General features: G+C 46.9%; 4 protein-coding genes across 5 annotated transcripts; 2 read left to right on the forward strand and 2 right to left on the reverse strand.

Moving 5' to 3' along the window:
• The first annotated feature begins 74 nt into the window (after nucleotides 1-74).
• On the forward strand, nucleotides 75-6326 carry LOC101777093 (folate-biopterin transporter 1, chloroplastic). Of its 2 annotated transcripts, XR_002676527.1 has the most exons (10): nucleotides 75-463; nucleotides 1013-1272; nucleotides 1421-1485; nucleotides 1566-1728; nucleotides 3021-3169; nucleotides 3256-3504; nucleotides 4369-4537; nucleotides 4615-4707; nucleotides 5085-5619; nucleotides 5889-6326. XR_002676527.1 is itself a non-coding variant. In XM_004955534.3 (9 exons), exons 1-9 carry the CDS (start codon nucleotides 346-348, stop codon nucleotides 5367-5369), a joined length of 1551 nt encoding a protein of 516 aa, XP_004955591.1. In that variant the 5' UTR covers nucleotides 75-345; the 3' UTR covers nucleotides 5370-6116. The 2 variants fall into 2 exon arrangements, 1 of the variants encoding a protein (XP_004955591.1); XM_004955534.3 differs by having other exon boundaries at nucleotides 5085-6116.
• A 2287-nt stretch (nucleotides 6327-8613) lies between these two features.
• LOC101777773 lies at nucleotides 8614-9925 on the forward strand. The gene has a single exon (XM_004955536.4). The coding sequence runs from the start codon at nucleotides 8893-8895 to the stop codon at nucleotides 9409-9411; it is 519 nt and encodes a 172-aa protein (XP_004955593.1). The 5' UTR covers nucleotides 8614-8892; the 3' UTR covers nucleotides 9412-9925.
• A 1880-nt stretch (nucleotides 9926-11805) lies between these two features.
• On the reverse strand, nucleotides 11806-14735 carry LOC101778584. The gene is made up of 2 exons (XM_004955538.3): nucleotides 13523-14735; nucleotides 11806-13410 (listed from the first exon to the last, which is right to left on the reverse strand). The coding sequence occupies exons 1-2, from the start codon at nucleotides 13749-13751 to the stop codon at nucleotides 12086-12088; spliced, it is 1554 nt and encodes a 517-aa protein (XP_004955595.1). The 5' UTR covers nucleotides 13752-14735; the 3' UTR covers nucleotides 11806-12085.
• Nucleotides 14736-14956: 221 nt separating this feature from the next.
• LOC101778184 (FRIGIDA-like protein 4b) lies at nucleotides 14957-18514 on the reverse strand. Its single transcript, XM_004955537.3, has 3 exons — nucleotides 17499-18514; nucleotides 16142-16320; nucleotides 14957-15958 (listed from the first exon to the last, which is right to left on the reverse strand). Exons 1-3 carry the CDS (start codon nucleotides 18406-18408, stop codon nucleotides 15335-15337), a joined length of 1713 nt encoding a protein of 570 aa, XP_004955594.1. The 5' UTR covers nucleotides 18409-18514; the 3' UTR covers nucleotides 14957-15334.
• Nucleotides 18515-22666: the final 4152 nt, after the last annotated feature.

Here is a 22666-nt window from a genome sequence, read left to right on the forward strand (position 1 = left end):
GTCACTAGTGGGCCCGTCCGAGCACGGACACGCAGAGTGAAGAGGACTGTGAGCAATGGGCCCAGTGATCAGAGAGGAAATACGGACAGGCCTATGCTCATTTCAGTTCCCAGGCCCAGCCCAACAAACCAAGCGACAGAGAGAGCGTGTGTGTGGGCCCATTGTGTCAGAGAGAGAAAACACCGAGGCAGGTGTTGCCGCGTCGTTGCGCTGCGCCACCCAAATCTCGCTTCCAACTTCTCCGGCACGGTGCTCCGCAGTCTCCGCCAGCCCGCTGCGACCTCCGCCCGCCTCCTCCCCACACCGGAGACCGCGCCGCGGCCAGCGGGCTAAGGTAGCGCGGGGATGGCCTCCGGAGGCTCGGCCGGACGCGACCCGTACGACGAGGAGGCCGGCGGCCGCCGCCCCCTCGAGCTGGACGGCCGTGACGCCGCCGCCGCCTCGTCCTCCGACCACCGGCCTGGTGAGCTCGAGTTTGTCTCTTCTCCGGGGGCGTAGCCATCTGGTGGCTGCGGGATCTGGTGCGGGGTTGCGGTTTTGGGTTCCGGAATCGGGAGAATTTCAGCGTGTCGTCGGATTTCGTGTGGTGGAACAGGAGATCGAGTTGAATTGTGGGGAGGAGAGCGTGCTCGGTTGAGGTAGCGTGTTCTGACTTCGAGCTGCTAGAGTTGTGCGTGTGTGATCGTCGGTTGGCGCAATGCAGCTGCCGTGGGCAGCTGCAATTTGGTAAATTAGAGCCGGGTCTGGGTGAGTGATGCATTACATGGCGTAATAATGTGTAACTGTAACAAGGTGCATATTGAAGATATGCTGGGAGGTGAAGGCCAGGTCGCGGCTGATATGCTTGACCACAGAATCTAGGCTTCTAAGCAAGCTTGTTGTAGGATGTTTCTGTTATGCCTTCAAAATTCAGGCCATGATGCATTGCTTAAATGGTTGGCAGTATGTGTTTTGTTTGCCTCTGCATCACGATCATCTCAAATGCTCATTCCTGCCGTGTTATCTATTGTAGGGAATGCCATGCCTAGATATCAAGTGGGCTCCACGAAGGATGATACGAGTAGTAGATATGCTGAGGGGTCACAGCAACCCAGTACAGATGATGTGCGCAAGAGCAAGTCTGGGTCGAGATACTATACAGCATTTGGGGTGGATCTGTCCCCAGATAATATGGCAGTTGCCATTGTATATTTTGTGCAAGGGGTTTTAGGTCTTGCACGGCTTGCTGTGAGCTTTTATTTGAAAGATGATCTTCATCTCAATCCAGCTGAGGCATGTGTTGCTCATTCCTTTTTCCATCCTCCATATAGCATCTTTATGTTCTTCATGGTAGATTTAGAGTTCATTCCTTTTCCATGATGTAATATTTTCTTTTTAATTAATAGATATTGCTAAGTACTAAAATAGTTCGTTTATATAGACTGCAGTTGTATCTGGTTTCTCATCCTTGCCATGGTTGATCAAGCCCCTCTATGGCTTTATCAGGTTTCCCGAAACCTCCCACATCCATCTCTTTCTCATTTATGTGTACTATTGATTTTGAATCCTCTGCTCTCGCCTTTCAGTGATTCCATTCCACTCTTTGGATATCGAAGAAGGTCATACCTTTTTCTGTCAGGGTTACTTGGAGCACTTTCATGGAGTTTGATGGCCACAGTAGTGAGCAGTAAATACAGTGCTGCATCCTCTATTCTTCTTGGGTCACTTTCTGTTGCCTTTTCGGATGTTGTAAGTGCAAACTGAATATTCGACCCACAAGTTATCTTGGCCTGCCCTATATAATCGATCAATAATATTAAGTCCTGTGTATTTCATTGATTCAGTTGTTTCTTGATACTTTCATTTTTTTTCCTTTTCAACAGTCATATTCCATGCTAGTAATTTCTTATCTGATATGCCACTAAATTTACTATTTGAATGAGAAAAATTGGTTTCCTTCTATATTTGGCTCTGTACTCTGTTATACAGTGGAACTGTGATCATTGTTGGGAGTTGGAACAATTTTTATCCCTTTGTTGGCATACTTTACTTTCCATAGAGAAAAGGGCTCAGTGAAAATTTGCATTGAGTTATCTCAATTTAACTTAACAGATTAATAAAGGCTTGAGAACAGCTTTAAGAAGTGGTCTAGCATTAAAAAAGTTATTGAGACAACCTACAAAGGAGCTAATACCCCTCAAACAAGCTGAAGCACTTATGTAAAGAAAATTTTCATTGATTTGCTTTCTAGCAGGATTCATTTAAATCCCTACTGAATACACCAACTCGACCAAATGTTTAGGAATAGATTCCTGCTGGTTGTTTCCTTCTCTTGATTCCAAAAATTTTTATGCAGACCTTATCTTCTTTCATGATGCAGCTTACAATGCATCCTTCTAGCTATTGACACAATCCAATCATATATTTTGTAAAGTTTAAGCATATCAATGTACAGCGCAACCAAAGAATAAATGGTTACTATCCTCAAAAGTCAAAACTATAAATAAGATACAAGCTCTCATTTAATACTCATTAGTAGAACAATTTTCCTTGGATCGTTAGAAGGTCGAAGCATATCGGCTAATTTTGGAATTAGCTTGGATTGTTTTATTTAATTTTCTTCAAAAGTTACTGCATACAATTTCCAGTTCTAGGCTTTTGTTCTAGCTAGCTTTCTAATTTGCATGCTAATGCACCATTCTGGCAACCTAACAGGCTAACACTGCTCTTTCCCATCAAGAAAATGTTGGATAATCCCAACATAATCATATTTCAGTGGAAGTTTTACACTGTAAGGCTAACCATTTAAACTTATTTTACAATGCCATTGAAACTAATCAATTCATTGCGGGTCTGTGTAGCCCTAATATTAATGCTGTTCTTACCAAGTTTGCCAGTGTGATTATTATTTTTATCCAAATGAATCTTTTGTATAAAAAAAGATCATATCATTTTCACTGCACGGTAGGACTGGGGAATAAGAAAATTGCAAGTATTTTGCTTCAAGGTTTTGTTTCATAACACGTCTGGGAACACTGTAGGTAGTGGACTCTATGGTTGTTGAAAGAGCCCGTGGAGAATCTCAAAGTACATCTGGATCTCTCCAGTCTCTCTGTTGGGGATCTTCTGCCTTTGGAGGAATTGTGAGTGCCTACTTCAGCGGTTCACTTGTGGATACTTACGGAGTAAGGTTTGTCTGATAGTACCACTTAAGCTGACTCACACCCTATTATTTTGTAGCTCAGTCTACTGATGAAAATATTCCTCTAAACGCAGATTTGTCTTTGGTGTTACAGCATTTTTACCCCTGATGACATCTGCTGTTGCAGTTCTTGTAAATGAACATCGCATGCCTTTCGGAGAACGTACTATCTTACTCTCTGGTTCAGGATTTGTTGAGAGCTCTAAGCAGCACGTCAGACAGCTTTGGACTTCAGTAAAGCAACCTAGCATTTTCTTGCCAACCTTGTTTATATTCCTTTGGCAAGCAACACCGCAGTCAGATTCTGCTATGTTTTTCTTCATGTATGTATGAGAAAGTCTTTACGGTATTAATATGTGATGGATCTGTCCTGTACATGCCTTATTACTTTTTTACTGTTGCATTGTGGTTAGTTGTAATCCAACAACTAAAACTTTCATGGATTGGAAGAAAGGTCTTAATTCATGCAGATTATTGGACGCTTCCTCTAGGTCGTCTTTATTTGGAGTGATTTCGCTACCATAGGCTGTAACGGCACACACACAAAAGCAAGAAAATTACCTTGCTTCATAAAATACAAAGACAAAGTATTGATTTTGGTTAACTAATTTGGATCATAATTTATACATGCCATTAAAGTGTTGCTTTTCATTTTGTTTGGTCCCTTCTTCACTAGTTGTGTATTAACAGTTTGAAGATATCTACTGATATGGTCTTTTTTTCCAACTTTTTTTTTACTGAATATGATCTCAACTCTTTTATGCTTATTCGCATATTAAATAATTAAACAAGTATGTCAGATCTTTGATGCTTTTGGTTTGCATTTTAATGACCTGAAACCTATGCCACTTTTCATTATGAGCTACGCTGGCCTAATGGGAGCATGCAGGGCGCTTGTCTGAGTCAGAACTTTTTTTCAGATTTGTCCCATTTTCTGGTATGGAGTCCTTTTGTACCCTTTATAAACACTTTAGGCACATATTTAAGGATGGACTGTTGTGACATCCTTCTTTGGATTCTCACTTCTGTGCACTGTGGTCTTCTAACTGTTTGGGTTTTCCATGCTAAGTCTTTGTCTTGTTTGATTGATCATGTTCTTTATTTACATGAATATATACATGATTAAATGGTTTTATCTGTGTGGTTTTTGAAACGATCAATTTTTTATGTCCTGTAATTTATTTCAGCACAAATAAGCTTGGATTCACTCCAGAGTTTCTAGGTCGTGTGAAGCTTGTTACCTCTATTGCATCCCTGCTTGGTGTTGGGATATACAACTATTTTCTGAAGGAAATTCCTCTAAGAAAAATCTTTCTTGTGACAACCATCATAGGTTCAGCTCTTGGGATGACACAGGTGCTCTTTGTGCTATTTATTTGATTGGTGCTGCAATTGGTTCTGTTCTTTAAACATACTGCACTGTATATATTTAGGTGCTTCTCGTAACTGGGCTTAATCGGCAGTTTGGGATCAGTGATGAGTGGTTCTCTATTGGTGATTCATTAATCATCACAGTCCTTAGTCAGGTATGTAACATTAATGCAATGCTTAATAATAGCAAAGGATTTTACATGATTGGGGTGCATTGGAAACATATGTTGATCGCATAAAAATGCATTCAGGTGATCATGTGCCTTCTTTCCTGACATAATGACACTGCAAACTAGTACTTTAATATACCCACAACTGAGTCTGACCACTGACAAGTCCAGGATCAGCAGATCTGGGTTGTGAACACCGGTACCTATTCTTAGGAAAAGCATTCTCAAATCTCAATATCTCATGTGTAAAATCGGAGCATCATATTTATATTGACCATATCTAGCTTAGAATTGTGCTTTGAGGCCTCCTGCCTTCAGTTACTTCCTCGAATGCAAGTTTATGTTGCCTCATTTTTTTGTAGGCTTCATTTATGCCGGTCTTGGTGTTAGCTGCAAAATTGTGCCCTCCAGGGATGGAAGCCACTTTATTTGCAACTTTGATGTCCATTTCCAATGCTGGAAGTGTTACTGGTGGTCTGGTTGGTGCTGGTCTAACAAAGGTTTTTGGGGTCACCAGGGACACCTTTGGGAATTTACCTCTCTTGATTGTGGTCTGCAATCTTAGTTCGCTGTTGCCCTTACCTCTTTTAGGCCTCCTGCCAGAGGAATCAGGTGACACAAATAATGGAGAAACAAAACATAACTGACTTGCTAAGGGTTTTATCTCCATGTGTTCTGGATCTCAAGTATGACATGCCACCGTGCCCAGCACCGAGTGAGATCCATCCCATCCACTTGGAGTTCAGAAAACCAGTAGGGAAATATGAAAGTCAAACTGGATATAATTTCGTCTGTCACCGCTTTCATCAGTCAGATTAATCTACTGTGACTATTTACCTATGTGATTGAAGTGATTCATGATCGTCTGAAAATGGTCTCTGATGCAACGGCACACAGGTATTCGCCCCTTTTTATATTTTCTAGTTACCTTGTATGCTAAGACAAGGTAGGTTTCGGTTTTCTCTACAATCTTTGTTACTTAATGCACCCCCATGAAAATTATACCGGGGGTTGAACATTAGTAGTTGGATTTCCTTACAAAGTTGAATGTATTGTGCCGAAAAGGGGGGAATATTTATACTTTATGGAAACCTGAAGTATGGGCATGTAAAGAATAAATACTTGCACACAGTTCAACTTATATCAGGTTCTGCTTACATCACTAGGCCAAACAAAGTGGAATCACAGACAGAAGCACATACTGAAAACTACAGGCACAACAGATATGCAACATCTGTCATCTTTAACAACTCACTGAACTTTTCAGTGCCAATAGTACGTGTATCGATGACAATAGACGGTACGTGTAGACCTTTGATGTTTGTATTGAGGTTAACTTGAAATATGATTTCCTTATAAAAAAAGTTGAAATATGATTTCAAATTATTGGTGAATTGAATCAGAGTTCAGTAACAAGGTATTGTTGTAATCAATGTAATGCAAAAGACGACCTGGAAAAAAAAAAGGGATCCAGGAACCTGTGTACTTGTACCTTTTTTTCCTTCCTTTTGACTTGAGAGGGTGTGCTCCTACTCCTACAGTTGATTTGTATATCCAGTAAGCTTGGATCAGTTAAGTTATCATGAGTACACATCATTGTTGTTATTCTCTTTAAAAAATGCGACCATTGTTGTCTAGTCCATTGTTGAATTTTGCTATGAATCATTTAAATTCAAAATCTGTAGAAATACAAGGTCTATTCTGTACCATTTTAATACATGATAATGGAGAGCAGCATAAATAACCAATATACTCTGAATATTCTGCCTCATTTGCTCTTGGAGTCTCTTGAGACGTCAGAATGTAAACAATGCCACTTGGTTGCAGTAGACATCATCTCCAAGACTCCAAGAGCAATGCATTCAGGTTTCAGTCAACATCATCTCCACATCATGTTCTTGCATCAGTGCATCACATCAGTTTATCACGTGGATTTTATATTCACAATGGGGTCCATGTAGGCTTATGCTTCGTGTCAGCATTACAGCCTATGTTTCCATAGTTTAAGTGCTCGTCTAATCAGCATGGTTGGATTATTCTGCCACATGAAGTATCCTGACTGACCTCTACTTCCATTGCAATTGTGGGGTCAACTCTGAACTGCATCGTTGTTTTTTTTTCCTTCACCTGACAAAAATGGCTGGAGATTGTGTTCCGATCCGATTCCTGGCATCAGATCCAGCCTTTCTGGCCATCACCTGTTTTTCTTTTTTATATATTATGTTTCTTTTTCTTTTTCTTTCAAACCATTTTTTCTAAGCATGTGCATCTTGAGACGCTTCATATGATTGTTGAAGCTAAACTCACATCATGAACAAAACTATGAACCTGAGTACAAATGGTAGTGCTACAGGTGGTACTTGTTTGTATGGATGTCGCCATGCAAGTCCTGACGGCGACAAGTGGCGAGTCAAGCTGTTCCCTTTAGTTGTTATGCATTTTTTTTAAAAAATTATGAATATGATTGTTATTACCTTGTTTCGTACGAAAGTATTTTAAGCCATGTGTTCACAAGTTTTGGTATAAGTAGTTATTCACTTACAGCCACAAGTAGCTAGTAATAACTTGCAAGAAACTGTGATTTTGGTTACTTTCCTTTGATCTGGCCTGAGTTTGACACATGGATTCATGACTTTGGCAAGATTTTACTTGCTACACTAGCCCAGATGTATTTAAAACACTAAGATTTTTCGCAAGAAATAAGTTGAGTCCTATAGAGTTTAAGACAAGTCACCTATTTGCTGAATGAGTACCTGCAATGTACTCCCATTGTCCCACAAAGATTGCAATTATAGTTCAAAATTCGTTCTTGTGTTCAGACCATGGTTGTGATTTGTGCCCAGTAGTCGGTTTGGGACAATGGCATTCCGACGATACGTTTTCCCCTCTCTATTGGAGTGATTGGTAGTCCTAGCTCGTGAAAAGTGTAAAAAGGAAAAGAAAAAGAAAATAAAAACATGGTAACTAACATGGGTGGGCCGGTCTCTAGCATGCGGGGTCCACGTTGTGGTGGCCCCCGCCACATGTGGAATGTGACGTGTACGGCCCTGCGTGGACGATGGCTGTGCGAATGGAGCACACGTCACGTCGTAACGTGTGCGCTTTCTTTCTTATCCTACGATCCTATCCCCTCTAGGCACCACCACCCTTTGTTTGTTCTACGATTTTTTCCTCCCATCTTTCCTTTTTTTTTTCTTCATCTTGCGCGATATTTTTCACGTTTCCAACTCGACGAGATTTGAGGCCAGGCTTGTTAGGATCTCTTGGTTGGAAATAAATGTAATGCTCATATGAAGAAAATATTTTTCCAACTTCAATGATTTTCTATGATGATGATGTTTTATTATTAGCAAAACTTATACAGGTGACTTCAATCATTGTTTGTCTAAATGGTAGTTTGCATGTTTAAACTCTTAAACTTTTCAAAAAAAATAAACTCTTCTTGTTCGCCATACTATCATTCTAATTTTTTTTTTGAGAGGTACTATCATTCTAAATAGGCGCAGCCATTTAATCCGAACAATGTTTGATCTGATACTCAGCTTAATAATAGTCCAAACAAGCAATACACTTTATATGATCGATCCAAGTAGTGTGGATGAATCCTATCACCCTAATTCTCTAGAGTTTGTAGTAGAAGTTATAATTGCGACCTGTAGTGATGTGTATTTTGCGACGGCAATAATTCAGTTACGAGGTATTTCAATTTCCCTAGCGGTAATCTCACATATCACATCCGGTTTTATTTATCCACAACCTAAAATTTAAAAGAAAATTGAGATGTGGCATGTAAGGATAACGAGATAAGTCTAATCCTTACCCTAATCCAAATCTTGTTTCATCAAGTCTCTAAATCCTTTAATCCTCTTATCACGGATTCCACTCCTATTTTTACGAAGAGAGCCCAAGCCAAAATCAACGGTCACCACCTCCTATTTCTCCTTCCCCTCCCTCCCCTCCCCCCTCCTACGATTCCCCAACGCTGAAGCGCGGAGGCTGCTCCACACCCTCACCGCTCGCGCGAATTCCGAGGCGCCGCTCCGATCCGCCCTCCCCACCGCGACCGCGCGTCTCCCTAGGGTTAGGGCTCCGCTCCCTCGCCCTCGCACTCGCCCTCGCCCTCGTACTCTCCTCCTCCCGACGCGGCCCCCCGCGCGCGCCCGCCACGCCATGAGGGTCCACCCGGCCCCGCGGAAGCGGACCATCGCCGTGCAGCGCTGCGGGGCCGCGGCCGCGGCCGCGGCGGCGGGGGCCGCGCTGGGAGGCAAGAAGCTGCGCCGCCTGCCGCACATCTTCGCCAAGGTGCTGGAGCTCCCGTTCGCGGCCGACGCGGACGTATCCGTCGAGGAGGACGCGGCGGCGCTGCGGTTCGTCGCCGCGGCGGTCGACGGGTTCTCCCCCGCGGGCGCCCGCGCGCACGCCGTCGAGATCCACCCGGGGGTCACCAAGGTCGTCGTCCGGGACCTCTCCTCCGGCGGCGCCCACGGCGACGACGACGGGGCCGCGGCGTTCGAGCTCGACCGGTGGCGATTCCGCCTCCCGCCCTGCACGCTCCCCGCCATGGCCACCGCCACCTACGCCGAGGGCGAGCTCGTCGTCACCGTCCCCAAGGGCGCCGGACCCGATGACGGCGACGGCGACGGCGCCACTGTCCTTGGAGGCACGGAGAGCGTCCTTGTGCTTGTATAGTATATTTATGCCATGACCCGACTGTTTTGCTGATTCGCCTGTTTCTACTTTCTACTACTAATATCAATATTTATATCATGCGAGATGATGGTGATAATATGCTAATAACAGAGTCATAAGAGTATGAACGATGGATGCAAATCGCCGTTTTCTGTGAATTCTCTGATCTGCTCGTTCAACTGTTGGTGATCTTGTGTCAGTTCTTGCAAACCATTTGTGATGTATATAACTATACCTTTTTAGTTGTTTAGTTGAGTAAAGGTTCAGCATGAATTAGCATCCAGGCATTTGTTGCAGTTTGATTAGCTTAGCAAAACTGAAGGATCAAATGATTCGGGTTAGAAATTGGGAAGTCTGTTAATCAGGTTGGTCAGGAATTGGGAAATTGCTTGAAGAGTTGCTCTGTATCTAGTGATGTTTTGTAGTAGGTTAGCAGTTCTGAAGACTGCAAGACTAAGAGTTGACTCTATATTCACTTGATGCTGGAGTGTTTTGAGCAAAATTTCCAATCTCATGGCATCTGAGACGTATAGATGATTTTAATGTGTCCAGTCTACAGTCGTAGTTGTCTGGCTACTTGGCTAGCCTCGTTGCGTGTGTGCATTTCCTGTGCTGAACTGATGGAAATGATTGTGTCGTGATTTGGAGGTTAAGATGTCATGGTTTGGTTCAATCAACTATTCATTTTCTTATCAGTTTGTCTATAAGTAATCCAGGCGCATGGGTCATAATCTTCTGGTGTATTTTTAAACCCCTAGAGGTTTCGGATTGGTGATGCCTGTCGATCAATCACCAATCCATTTTAAGGAGATATCTATTTTGTTCTACATGCAGTCATGCATCATAACAGAAATTCATCATGTGTCCTCAAAAACTTGTAATAATTGCATCTTAAAGCAATAGAGCGTATCCAATAGACTATTGAGCATATATTGGCCTAGATTTCATTGTCTACTTTATCCTAGTTTTGTTCTGATGTATTCGCTCCCTTTTATCGCATCTTTTGCTTTCAGAAGATGCTCGGCTTGCTTGTCAAACTAGCTTACTTCTAACTGGGTCTTAACCCCACCTGAATTCCTTTAATTTTTATTGATCGGGTGATTCGCTTTAATCAATCCTCTTGTAAAATTGCTGGACTTTCTGGTGCTCCAAATATATCTAACCACTTAGAGAAACACCTTTCTTGAGTTTCTTTTTGTGGTCTTTTTCTCTGGTGGGGTGTGTTTGTTCGAGGATGACTGTGATCTTCGTCTGTTACGTGTTGCCAATTTTGTTCTCTGAACCAGTTGACGCTGTTTTTCCCCTGTTTCTTTCGCACAATTGTTCATCATGCTTCTGTACCATTTTGCCATGCTCTTACCTTGTTGACCCAGTGCAGCATCCAAGCATTTGCAAAGATGTTAAATGTTTGGCTCTCTCTCTGTTTCCGTAGACACTTGGAAATTTCACTCTATTTTCTGTAACTTTTGGAGTGAAGTGGAAGCAACGAAAATTTCAGAGAAACACCCTGCAACTTTACGCCGTCTGTTCGAGCAACTTTGCCGCGGAACGAGGAGATATTTTCCAGTGGCGTTGCGAGACTGCAAGGCAAAGAGTAAACCATGTCATTTCCTGGGAAGAGTGTGGAGTTTTGAGAATCTCGATTTTACCTGGACCAGATTGCTTGATTTTTACAGGGATTAAAGGTCCAGGCGTCTCGCATCCGGCAGGAGCAGATTTTTTTTCTTCTTCTTTTCACCGCGGACGTGATGTAAAGACTGAGAATGATGGCTTCATGTTGTGGCGTTGCTTTTGAGTTCGTATTGTTATCATTCTGACGGTATGAGCAGAGCGCATTGTCTGCCAACTCAACAGAGCAAGGCTGGGGAACACGAAGCAACGGGTGCACAACGATTGGCGATCCCAGGAAGCATGTGTGTGTTGGGGGGTGGTGATGAGGTGCTAAAGCATCTTTGCCTTCCTATTGCTACGAACAAGGTCATGTCAATCAACAAAATTTGTAACCATAACTATGCTTATGTGCCAGAAAAGAATAGAGATGCCCATATTTTGTAAATATATATGCAGCACCATCAGATCAAGATGATCATCAGCGGCAAAGCAGTCTAGTCATCTGAAACACTGAAATGCCTTTTTTTTTTTTTTTTTTTTTTTGCTTCGAGACCAGCGCAGAGGTGATTGGGGAGAAGGTAAAGAGCAAAATGACCATCAGCAGCAAAGCAGTCTCCAAGTCTCACAACATTCTTGGCAAATTTGACAAGCACAAGTGCATAGCTATGTTTATGAACAAAACAAGAATTGCATAGATGTCGCCATAGCTCCTAGCAATAAAAGGCCAGCAAAAGCAAAATGGAATCATCAAATGAAATGAAATGCTATCAGCAAAGGCATTGATACGCGAAGAACATGCGTGCATTATGCATCTGCTAGCCTGCCTGCTCTTGGCACTACACTGGTACCAAATTGGACAGGCGGAGGCCATGTGATGTTCCTTGTATCGATATCTCCATAAAAAAGAAGGCAACAGCTAAAATTTCTGCTGTCTAATTACTATCGATGAACTCTTTTATTTTGCAGTACTACTGTCCATATGTCTTCCTTGTTAGCATTTTTTTGTTACAAGTTTCAATCAGAATTGTTGACACGAGCGTGATGTTCCCTTTGATCAACTACTCTACCAGCAACTGTTGCCGGCGGTTCCTTCTTGCTGCGACTTGATGCAAGTGTCCGGAACAAGGATATCGAACCCGCTGAGCGTCCACTCGGCCTCGGCGTTCTCGCTGACGTATATCTCCGTGCCCACGTCGAGCGACGTCCACCGCCTCCTGGCCGCCGGCGTGCCCGGGTCCTGGTAGAAGTAGAGCGCCTGGGACAGGGCGCCGACGTCGAGCTCCCAGGCCCTGGGGTCGCCGACCCAGCCCTGCCCCTTGGCCGTGGGGTAGCCGAACTCGCCCCACACCGGGTGTGGCAGGAGCTGCAGGATCTCCTGCGGCTGCGGGTTGCTGTAGGCGTCGCAGTAGGTGGTGGGCTGCTCGGCGCGCCGCGCGTTCCCGGGGGAGCAGTAGACGTGGTACGCGCCGTAGGGGAAGCGGGCGGCGTCGGTGCGGTGCACGCGGGTGCCGTTCCGGAAGGTGTGCCACGGCGGGCACTGGTCGATCCTCGACGGCCGGCACCACGCCGGCGTCTCCGGGTTGATGATCATCTCGCTGTACCGCGTCACGTCCGTCGCGGCGTCGCCGTCGCACGGCCGGCCGTCGTTCTTCCAGCAGCTGCCCATGTCCATCAGGTAGAACTGGCTGTTGGGACCGCCGCCCTGCTTCACCTCCAGCGTCACGCGCACCTTGAAGTCCGGCGATTCCGGCACCTGTTTGGTCATGCCCCTGGTGTCGTAGTGGTAGCCGCCGGAGAATCCCCTGGTGGCGTCGGAGCGCAGGTACAGCATCAGCCACGGGTACTCGTTTGACGTCCGCAGCTTGTGGTGGAACGCCCACCCGCCGGCGCCGGCGCTCGCCGCCACCTCCTTCTCCCACGTGACGGAGTAGTAGGACACGTCGCCGCTGCCGGGATCCGCGGCGTCCAGCTCGTAGGTGCCGAAGAGACCGCCGCGCAGCCACCGGCCGGCGTCGTCGAGCGCGGTGCGGTTATGGAACACCAGCGGCTGGTTCATGCACCGGCCGGCGCCCCCCGGGCAGGGGAACCGGGAAGTCTGCGGGAACGGGCGTGCCCGGCGGCCGTTCTCCGGGCAGATGGCCGCGGTGGTGTCGAGGTTGCCGTTCTTGAGCATGACCATCCAGAACTGCCACGGCGCAGGGTTGTCAGGCACCTGGCACAGGCCACCGAGGTAGAGCTCCTTGGCCGCCGCGTAGCGGTCGACGTCGGTGACGGTCGCGTTCGCCGGCGCCCCCGGGAACGGGTTGCCCGCGCGGAGGTCGTTGTCGGCGTCGGTCACCCGGTGCACCACCTCGTACACCGGCTGGCCGTGCTCGCCAGCGCTAGTCTCTGCAAAGATTTAGCTAGCCTTGCTGAATAATCGAAATTCGAATCTTGGAAAACCGCGGCGTGTGGAACTGGAAGAATGGAAGGGCAGGAGAAGATGAGAGAGAGCATCAACCGAGATCGAAGCAGTCGGCGCCGCGGGGGCTGCCCATGCCGGGGGCCTCCTGGCCGACCTCGTTGCAAAAGTTCCAGGCCTCCCAGGCCACGCGGAGGCCGTCGCGCCGCATGCCGGGGTCCCCGACCGCGGAGACATAGCCGCCGCCGCCGCCGTGCGTCCTGATGGCCCGTACTGCCTCGCAGAACGAGAGAACGGCGATGAGGAGGGAGGCCGGCCACACGGCCATTTTGGGGGAAAGGTGCTGATGCCGAAGGCCGAGCTGAACTCCACCAAACTGTGGCGAGGATGCCGAGGCCCCACAGCCGCGAGAGGGGCCAAAGCCACGGAGGCGGCTAGAATGGAGCGTAGCAGCGCAGGGGCGGCGGGGCAGGGCTGTCGGCTGTCGCGACGAGCGGCGGCGGAGGCGGGGCTGGAGAAGAGCGGATGCTGCGCGGATAAGGCCGAGAACAAAGCTGATGGTATGACCAGAAAACTCAACAGAGCAAGGCTGGGGAAGCACGATGCAACGCGTGCAGAAAGTTGGTGATTCCAGGAAGCATTGGTGTTGGGGGGTGATGAGGTGCTAAAGCATCTTTGCCTTCCTGTTGCTATGAACAAAAATCACGCCAATCAAATAAAAACCCAGGCAAATTTTGTAAGCATAACCATGCTTATGTGCCAAAAAGAAAAGGAGATGGCCATATTTTGTAAATATGCAGCACCATCAGATCAAGATGCTCATCAACGGCAAAGCAGTCTCGTCATCTGAAGCAACAGGGATGAGCATCTAATAGTAGTTCTTGACAAGCAGCTTTGTCAAATTTGACATAGTGCTGCTGATGGTCAACGGCAGCAGCGCAGCAGTCTGAGTCGCACAACGTTCTTGACAAATTTGACAAGCATAACTATGTTTATATGAACAAAATAAGGTTGTATAGATGTCGCCATTAGCTCCTAGCAAAAAAGAAAAGGCCAGCAAAAGCAAAATGGAATCATCAAATGAGATGAAATGCTATCAGCAAAGGCACTGATGTGCGAAGAACATGCGTGCATTATGCAACTGCTAGCCTGCCTGCTCTTTGCACTACACTGGTACCAAATTGGACAGGCAGAGCCATGTGACCGCCACACCCCACTCATTGTGACCTACAAGACCATCATCACCTTCAGTTCACCCACCATCCCCCCTCCAAACCAACTCCAGCTGACCACGGGCCTGTTCGCTTCAGCTTATAAGCCGGCTGAAAAGCTGAAACGGCTGATTTGTTATGAGAGGAAAACACTGTTGAAACAGCTAATTTGTTGTGAGAGGAAAACACTGTTTGGTGGCTGATAAGCCGGCTGAATAAGCTGAAGCGAACAGGCCGCACAACAGTTGAACATAAGACAAACAAATAATAAACGTGCTCAACAGACTCAAACCAAAACTCAAGTGATGTCCACAGACCATAATGATCACACAGCAAAGGTAAACTAAAAACGCTTTTAATCAAGTCCACGGTACATAAAGGATTACATGCTGATTTTTTTTTGGGGGGTTTTCATAGTTCCGAATAGAATTACATAAGGCGAGGACGTGAGTCTCGCTGGTACCATACATAATTTACATCCAGGTTCCTTAGTAGCAGTAAAAAGTAGTGTTCTAGGATGAGACGAGCGCTAATACAACACAGAGACATCTAATAGTAGTGGTAAGGACATATGAGCTGAGATACCAATCTACCGTTGTAGTCAGTCACTACAAAATAGGGCCATTGCGCGATTGAGTCGTTGGCATCATTAGTTGTTGTCATGTCATTCATCAGCGACTTTTTTTTTTCCTGACTGAACCTACCGGTAGTAAGCCTGATGGAAGGCAGGAGCCATTCCATTGTTGTAAGCTGCCATACCATTGGCATACCCACCATAGGGGGTGGGGTAGCTCATGGGTGGGGTGGAGTATGGCATCGCGATGCCGACATTGACAGTGGCTACCTCCTCAACTGGGTAAACATATGGCTCCCTGATAGCCGGTGGGCTCCGGTTGCAGTAGAGGCCATGACCAACCGCCCTGTCATAAGGGTAAGGGGAGGCGGTGGCGTATGATGCGTGGGAAGGGGAGGCGGTGGCATATGAGGTGTGGGAAGGGGAAGTGGTGGCGTATGAGGTGTGGGAGGGAGAGCGGGCAAATGTGGTGGGAGTTGGGAAAGAAGACACGGACGCGTTGTTAGTTCGACCTGCCTTGGCAGGAGGCATTGGGCCTCCATTGCTTGCACGGATACGCTTGGTTGCAGGGCCGCTGCTGCCGCCACTGGAAGCACTTGATGCTGCCTTTTTCTTCTCGGTCTTGGCCTTCTCCAGCTCTTCGAGCTGCTTCCGGAGATCCTCCAGTGGAAACTCAGCTTCCAGTTTACGGTCCTCAACACACTTTATAACAGCTCGCAGTGCCGACTGCTCTTTCTTGTTCACATTGCTCTACAAGATAAATAACATCAGACACCATTAGGTTTCATATAACAAAGAGAGGCGCAATAGAATCCAATTAACAGGCAAGGTGATAAGAACTGAAATCAGAAGTAACATGTGGATGACGGATAGCACTATGCACATGTGAGAACTGTTAACAAGTTACAGTTCAAAAATTGACATCAGACATACCCCTGATTGGCCACTGCTAGTGCTCGAATTATCTGAAGCAATAGATGATGTTTTCTTGGAGTCTTCTAGGTAGGACTTCAGAAGAGGAATTGGAGGGAACTTCTCCTGAAGACCAGCCTCATATGCGAAATTCACAGCATCAAGCTGCTGCCTCTTAGCAATTAGCTCCTCAATGATATCTACAAAGAAGGTATATAAATACGTAGTGACTAGTCTGCTTAAGTCTCAACAAGACAATGACCGATTATGTGCTCGTGAAAACACACCAAATTTAATATATAAGCATTGGCGTATGCAAACAGTGGAAATGCCCAGGAAGCAAAACCAAACTGCCATGAATTTGGCAGCAAACTCCATTCTAGTAACAGAAATAATTTGTTACAGCATGCAGATGCATGGAATTATCAGTGTTGTGGCTGCATGACAAATTAATACTATGTAGTAGACTAGTATGTGTTGCAGGTTGGAAGAGTAAAGAAGGCTATTCAGCACTGGAACCTGGGAGTCCAGAAACTTGTTGTTAACGACACTGCAACACTGAATTGCCTTTCACTCAAAGGCAACAGTACTGTAGGCACAAGAATCTGACGACATCTAAAGGCTAAAGCAATGGCCCCCAAGACAAGCGCCACTAAGAATGATGGCCATCAGGAACAGAAGACACAGTTATCCTGAGCACTTGATAAATACTAGACAACCTTTTCTAGCACATGGCTATGACAGAGACCACCCAGCCCAGGAAAGGACATGCCTTACTCTAAAAAGACTCGATTTAATCGTAGTACTACTACCATACCCTTGCACAGTAGGGTAATTAGCAGTGCAGGAGCATTAGGGCATCTCCAGGTGTAAGTTAGTTGATAGCTCATACTTGATGTGGGTCCCATGTACAGCTTTGAAGCTCGTGCTGTGAGAGAAAACTAAAACTGCATCGAGACTAGCTCTTCACTCCACACTAGTCTCATACTTATTGCATTGTTTAACTAGTCAAAAATTAATTGAGATAGCTCTAAGCTAGACCATTGGAATCGCTCTTAGTGAAAATAAAGAAGAAACTTTTCTCCTCATTTTGCCTGTGTGGTATTTTTTACCCTCCCTGAAAAGCCTATTGAAATGCTACTGCTGCTCTGATCTACAATTACTGGTGCCAACCACTTAACCCTATTGATGACAATTTAAATGCTAGATCTCGCCCAATTTATACCACTGCACACTTGATTGTCCCCAAATCAAACCCAGCACTTGCTTGGCATAGATAGAACCTAAAGAACTATCAGAAATAATTGTGGAGTAACAGACACGAACAAAAAAAAAAATGCAGGCTGCTTAGCAGCAAGCAAGAAGCAAGTGTATATACCAGCCATTTCTTCCTCGAGGCCGAGGGTGAGCGCGAGGCGCGGCATCTGTCTGCGCCAGGAGAAGCTGACCACAATCCTGCGGTACAGCGGGCGGTCCTCCCTCTCTGCGACGGCGAAGGTGGCCACGTGCTGCAGGAAGGCATGGGCATCGGGCGGCTTGGCGCCCTCCACCCCGCCCTTCTTCTCCGCGGCCTCCTTCCACTCCCTCGCCATGGCCCGCGCGCGCTCCCGCGCCTCCCGCGGCACGAGCGGGCGCGCGGCGCCGATCTCCGGGTCCGGGTCGGCCAGCGCCGGCACGGCGGCCTCGAGGATGAGCACGCACGCCCAGGCCAGGTCGGCCGGGCTGCGGACCTCGCGGCGGTCGACGGGGAACACGCCGGCGACGGCGTCCATGACGAACTTGGCCGGATCCACGCAGAGCTTCAGGGCCGGTGGCATCTCGGCGCGCAGCGCGTCCGCCTCCTTGCGGCGGGCCACCACGAAGCCCAAGAACGCCGCGGAGTCCATCCGCGCGCACAGCGTCCGCAGGCCCTCCGCGAGCCCGTCCGCGTCCGCGCCGGCGGCAGCGGCAGCGGGGGCCGCCCCCTTGTCGGCGGAGAGGGAGGCGAGGTGGTCGAGCGCGCGCGAGACGGAGCCGTCGATGGAGGCCTCCCTGCGGTGGAGCGCGTCGAGCGCGCGGTGGGTGCGCGCGTCGAAGGCCCGGCAGCGCACGCGGAGCGCGTCGGAGCGCGCCGCGAGCCCGCGCTCCAGCGAGCCGAAGTGGTCGGAGAGCTGCTGGTAGAGGCGCGTGCAGGTGGCCAGCAGCTGCTGCTGGCGCTCGAGCTCCGCGAACCCCGCGCTCACCATGTCCCCCGTCACCGCCCCCTCCTCCGCCCCCTCCTCCGCCTTCACCGCCGCCGGCGAGGCCATGCCGGGCCCGCTCGCCGCCGCCGCCGACCTGGACCCGAAACCCTAGCCGCCCTCCCCGCTCTCGATCCGCGAAACCCTAGCCGGAAATTCCCCTCCTGCTTTGCCCCCGAGGCGTGGATGGGGAATGAAAGGGGAAAGCGAGAGGAGGTGGGAGTGAATAAAGAGGTGGGTGGGGTGGTGGGAGGGTCCCACCGGCCAATGGCGGCGCGACGCGTGGCGGTTGCGGCACTGTAAAGTGGCCGCAGTGAGGGAGTGGGCAGGTCGCGGCTACGCGGGGTAGGGTAGGCGCGTGCCGCGTGCGGATGGGGCAGGGGTGAAGATGGGGCCCGGGCGTCAGTGGGTGGGGGTTGGTGAGCTGCGGTGGGGGGTGGGAGGTGGCGGGGAAAGCAGGCGGCGTGGGCGTGGTGGCGGGCAGCGTGGGATGGCGGGAACAGGAGGGGGGTGGGGGGGCGTGCAGGGTGCACCCCGGGAATGTACCCACCGCCGGCGAGGCTGTCCGCCACCGCGGGTGGCTGCCCGGCTGCCGACGCCGCCACCTTGCACGAGGTGGTGGGCACCGGTGGTCCCGTGCCAGGCAATGAGTAGTGCCACCACTCTGGTGAGCAGTGTCCGAGGCCGTGGCTTGCTGCTTTGCATACGGCGAGGTGGTGGCCTGGCCGTCACCGTCCTATACGAGGTAAACACTCCGGTCTCTGTCGGAAGGCACGGGTACCACGGCTCGATGGAGAGATAATTAATTGGATATTTAACGATTCTAATCATTTTTATTTACTAAAAGAGTGGGTGGGGATCAAGCCGCTTAGTCCCTCCGTAAAAAACCAAGTTATTCCATTAGCGTCAAATATGGCTAATAAATAGGGACAATCGAGGTCATTTTACCTCCTTATTAATCTGTCCTAAAATTTTTTGGATGATTTGTTTTTTTGGACGAAGGGAGTAGAAAATAAGTGAGCCGTGCTCCTATGCTGAGCAACTTCTAAGGAATAAGTGAGTCTTTGGTAGGGTTTTTCTTTTTTTCATCTACAAATTGTGTATAAGTGAAACCAAACAGTGTCCAAGAGTTGAGCTTCACATCCACGTAAGGGGCTCATCTCATCTCATTGTGCAAGAAATTGGTGCTCAATTGATTCCTTGGTTGAGTTATCCGTACCTTAAGAATTATCTGTTTGGGATGTATTTTTCTTATCATGTTAAACTTTCTTGGCAAAGTTAAGGGCTATGCAATCTCACACTACAGCCAAACTTCATGTAGTTGTAAGTAATAAGGTCTTGGAGGCCCAGTAAATTAATTGTGACAACTGTCAATACCCTCAAGTTTCAACCTTTTTGATTAAACAACTAGTGAAGGAGTTTCAAGGATATTGCAGAGGACCAAGCTAAGAGATAAACACAAATTATACATGCATGTATTAGTGCTTATAGGCGGTGAACATAAGTGATTACTGAAAGAAATCTCAACCATGGGAGGGGGGCGTGGCCCCCTTTAACCTCAAGGAAGTTCCGCTCATGTAAAGGAGCATACATGAAATCGGGGTGGTTGGTAGACCAAATACCATGATTCGACGCACCATCCTGCTCCGCGCTGCGCATGTTAGCCTTGATTGGTTTCTACACCCGCATGTTTTTATTGTATGGTCTCGTTCAGATTACCTCCTCCATTCTAGACCGCATGCTACATAAGACTTGCCCTTCCCTTGCCGAACTGATACAGGCAATACTATGAACTCCACTTGCAGCCACACAAAGCAGCCCATCGCACAACCAACCAATCAACAACTCTATCCATCCTCCATCCTGACTCGGATCATATGCAAACCAATCAAACCGGCCTGTATGCTTCTATATTGACCGACTTGATCTTCTTACCGTTCCTTAAACCGCAGCCAATCACGCGCCGAATTGCCCTGATCAACTTATTTAATTGTATGGCTCGCTACGAATTCAGTACAGATTTGAGTTCGCAACTATACTTTGAGTGAGCGAACGGACGACGATTCGGGTTGCCACATCTTTTGGCACTGTCAGCGAGCCAGCTGCGTGGTGTGTTGGTTCGTATATACGCCGGCCGGTTGGCATCTTTGATCCTTCTGCATGCATGATTAGAGAATATGTTTGGTTGCAAATTAAGATGCGCTCCAATAAACATTATCATTAACAATCAATTAGAATCCTCTCGACCAAAGCTCGTAGGCTTGCATGCACAGCTGACGTCGGCTCATATAAAGCAAGGAAAGGCAGGCACACGTAGGTGCAAGCTAGCTCACCACAATATACTACTCCTTTCGTTCCAAATTATAAATCGTTTTAATTTTTATTTTAGATTTATATATTTTACTACGCAGTTAGATGGATCGTACATTTAAGTGCATATAAAAAACTATAATTCTGAACAGCCAAACGACCTGTAATCGGAACCAACGCACCAGCCAGCTCACGAACGAAATTATAACTAACATCGACGTTGATCGAATGATGTGTGCGTTTGGTTCCTTGCCAACCAGAATAAGAATGCTAGCTGAAAAAAAAATAAAAAAAAAGAGGACAGTGTGCAGCTGCTAGAAAAGCCCCGCCTAAATTGGTTGTGGATTTGTTAGCCCCGTACGTGACTGGCCAAAATATATATCCGGGCTTTTAGACTACAGTATATATCATATCATATACGTCATGTTTTTTTAAGGCAAATCATCTACGGATCGGAACGAGACATGGGCCATCAGAAAAACAAGAATGAGACATGGGCCTTAAGCGGGCCCACAAAGCCCAATGGTGCTCTTCGAGCGAGCTTGCCTCCTCGGCCCAGTCGATCAGTCAAGAGCCCAAATGAGCTTCTCAGTCATCAGTACCGGACGGAGCTGCAAACTTGACCATTAGCCCTCATCGTGCTGCGGATCTTATTTTTCCACACAAAAGTATATCGGTAATACTCCCTCAGTTCTTTTATTTGTCATTTTGGCATGCTTCTTACCATTTCCCCCCGCAGCCATGTGTTACTAAAGTCGTTATAAAAATGTAATGATTCAAAAATTATTCATAGCAAGTCCAGCAATGCCATTTTTATGTATAAGGCCAGTTTTTAAAATTCCACGCATTACTAGATTGTATCTATCTGAGAACGAGGCATTATTCCTTCAATCCAAGCAACTCCATGAAAGATTTCCTTGGATTTGAATAGCACAAAGGGCCCTTTTGGTGGAACTTTACATAGCTTGAGCTCCACCACTAGCGTCAAAGGAGCCAGAGCCGGTGAAGTCAAACAATGTGACTTCACCGGCTTCAGCCGTTCCATAGTTCATTTTGGCAGGAGAGGAAAAAATGGCTTCCATGAATAGTAGCACAACAACATCCGCCACAGTACTTGAGTCAGAGAAGCCAGAGCTACCTAGAGCTCTACCAAAGGAGCCCAAAATCAACATTTTTTTCTTTATCCCCAAGCGGCAGTTTCCCCCGGAGTATGCCCTTTAACGAAGCTTGATCTCATGCATAGATAAATTTAGGATACTTATTATATTAAAAAATCTGAAAAATATCGAGCTCGTCCCAACGTAAGTCCTCCAATGCCTTACTTTTAAACTTTTTTTTTTGTGAGGAGCCTTACTTTTAAATTTAGATACGTCACCATTGGAAATTGAATTGTACGTCCTTTTGCAGTTTTGCTTTGGAAGAAGACTATGAACTTGTTAGTACGGTGCATACTAATGAAGGCTGGCAAAGGCTGGCAGATGATGATGGGTCTGTGACAAGAAATGCTAAACTACGAGGTGTTAGTTGCTTTAGCACCAACCAAAAGATCGTTGCAGAGTTTAGTTGCCTAGTTGGAGGGAATAAAGAATGGTCATAAAAGCCATGAAAACGTAGCTGCTAACAAAATCAGCATTTTCATCTATACATCAAATCTGGCTGGGATAAGAGATCAAGGTTTTAGCATTTTACCTAATTTGCAGATCAAATACCTATCGTTTTTTTTTGCATAAACTTTAACACCAATGGAACACACATTCTTTTTTACCACTGCCTTTATATGCAAAAAGCATGCTATCAACTTTCAATTCGTTTTCCAAGCACTCTAAAATTTCTCAAAATGTTTACGTGCAATCTCGTGATAAGCCCCCTATCCTCCCTTTGACCATACAACTTTTATTTTTAGAGGAAACCTTGATTGATCTTGCTATTGTATTTGCCTACCCAGTTTATCCTATTTGCACTGGCATTGACTATCGCATCACTCGTTGTATTTTTAGCTTTGGTGATTTGGTTTTAA

This window comes from Setaria italica, chromosome II (genome assembly GCF_000263155.2).
Source record: "Setaria italica strain Yugu1 chromosome II, Setaria_italica_v2.0, whole genome shotgun sequence".
In the NCBI taxonomy this organism is placed as follows: Eukaryota; Viridiplantae; Streptophyta; class Magnoliopsida; order Poales; family Poaceae; genus Setaria; species Setaria italica.

Excerpts from the sequence above, each read along its gene's own strand:
- LOC101777093 (XM_004955534.3), top strand. The coding sequence starts at position 346 with ATGGCCTCCGGAGGCTCGGCCGGACGCGACCCGTACGACGAGGAGGCC. Across the intron at positions 4,538-4,614 it reads CAGCTCTTGGGATGACACAG|GTGCTTCTCGTAACTGGGCT; the intron begins GTGCTCTTTGTG and ends GTATATATTTAG. Across the intron at positions 4,708-5,084 it reads TCATCACAGTCCTTAGTCAG|GCTTCATTTATGCCGGTCTT; the intron begins GTATGTAACATT and ends ATTTTTTTGTAG.
- LOC101777773 (XM_004955536.4), top strand. The coding sequence starts at position 8,893 with ATGAGGGTCCACCCGGCCCCGCGGAAGCGGACCATCGCCGTGCAGCGC.
- LOC101778584 (XM_004955538.3), bottom strand. The coding sequence starts at position 13,751 with ATGGCCGTGTGGCCGGCCTCCCTCCTCATCGCCGTTCTCTCGTTCTGC. Across the intron at positions 13,411-13,522 it reads CGCCGACTGCTTCGATCTCG|AGACTAGCGCTGGCGAGCAC; the intron begins GTTGATGCTCTC and ends AAATCTTTGCAG.
- LOC101778184 (XM_004955537.3), bottom strand. The coding sequence starts at position 18,408 with ATGGCCTCGCCGGCGGCGGTGAAGGCGGAGGAGGGGGCGGAGGAGGGG. Across the intron at positions 16,321-17,498 it reads CCTCGAGGAAGAAATGGCTG|ATATCATTGAGGAGCTAATT; the intron begins GTATATACACTT and ends CCTTCTTTGTAG. Across the intron at positions 15,959-16,141 it reads CTAGCAGTGGCCAATCAGGG|AGCAATGTGAACAAGAAAGA; the intron begins GTATGTCTGATG and ends TTTATCTTGTAG.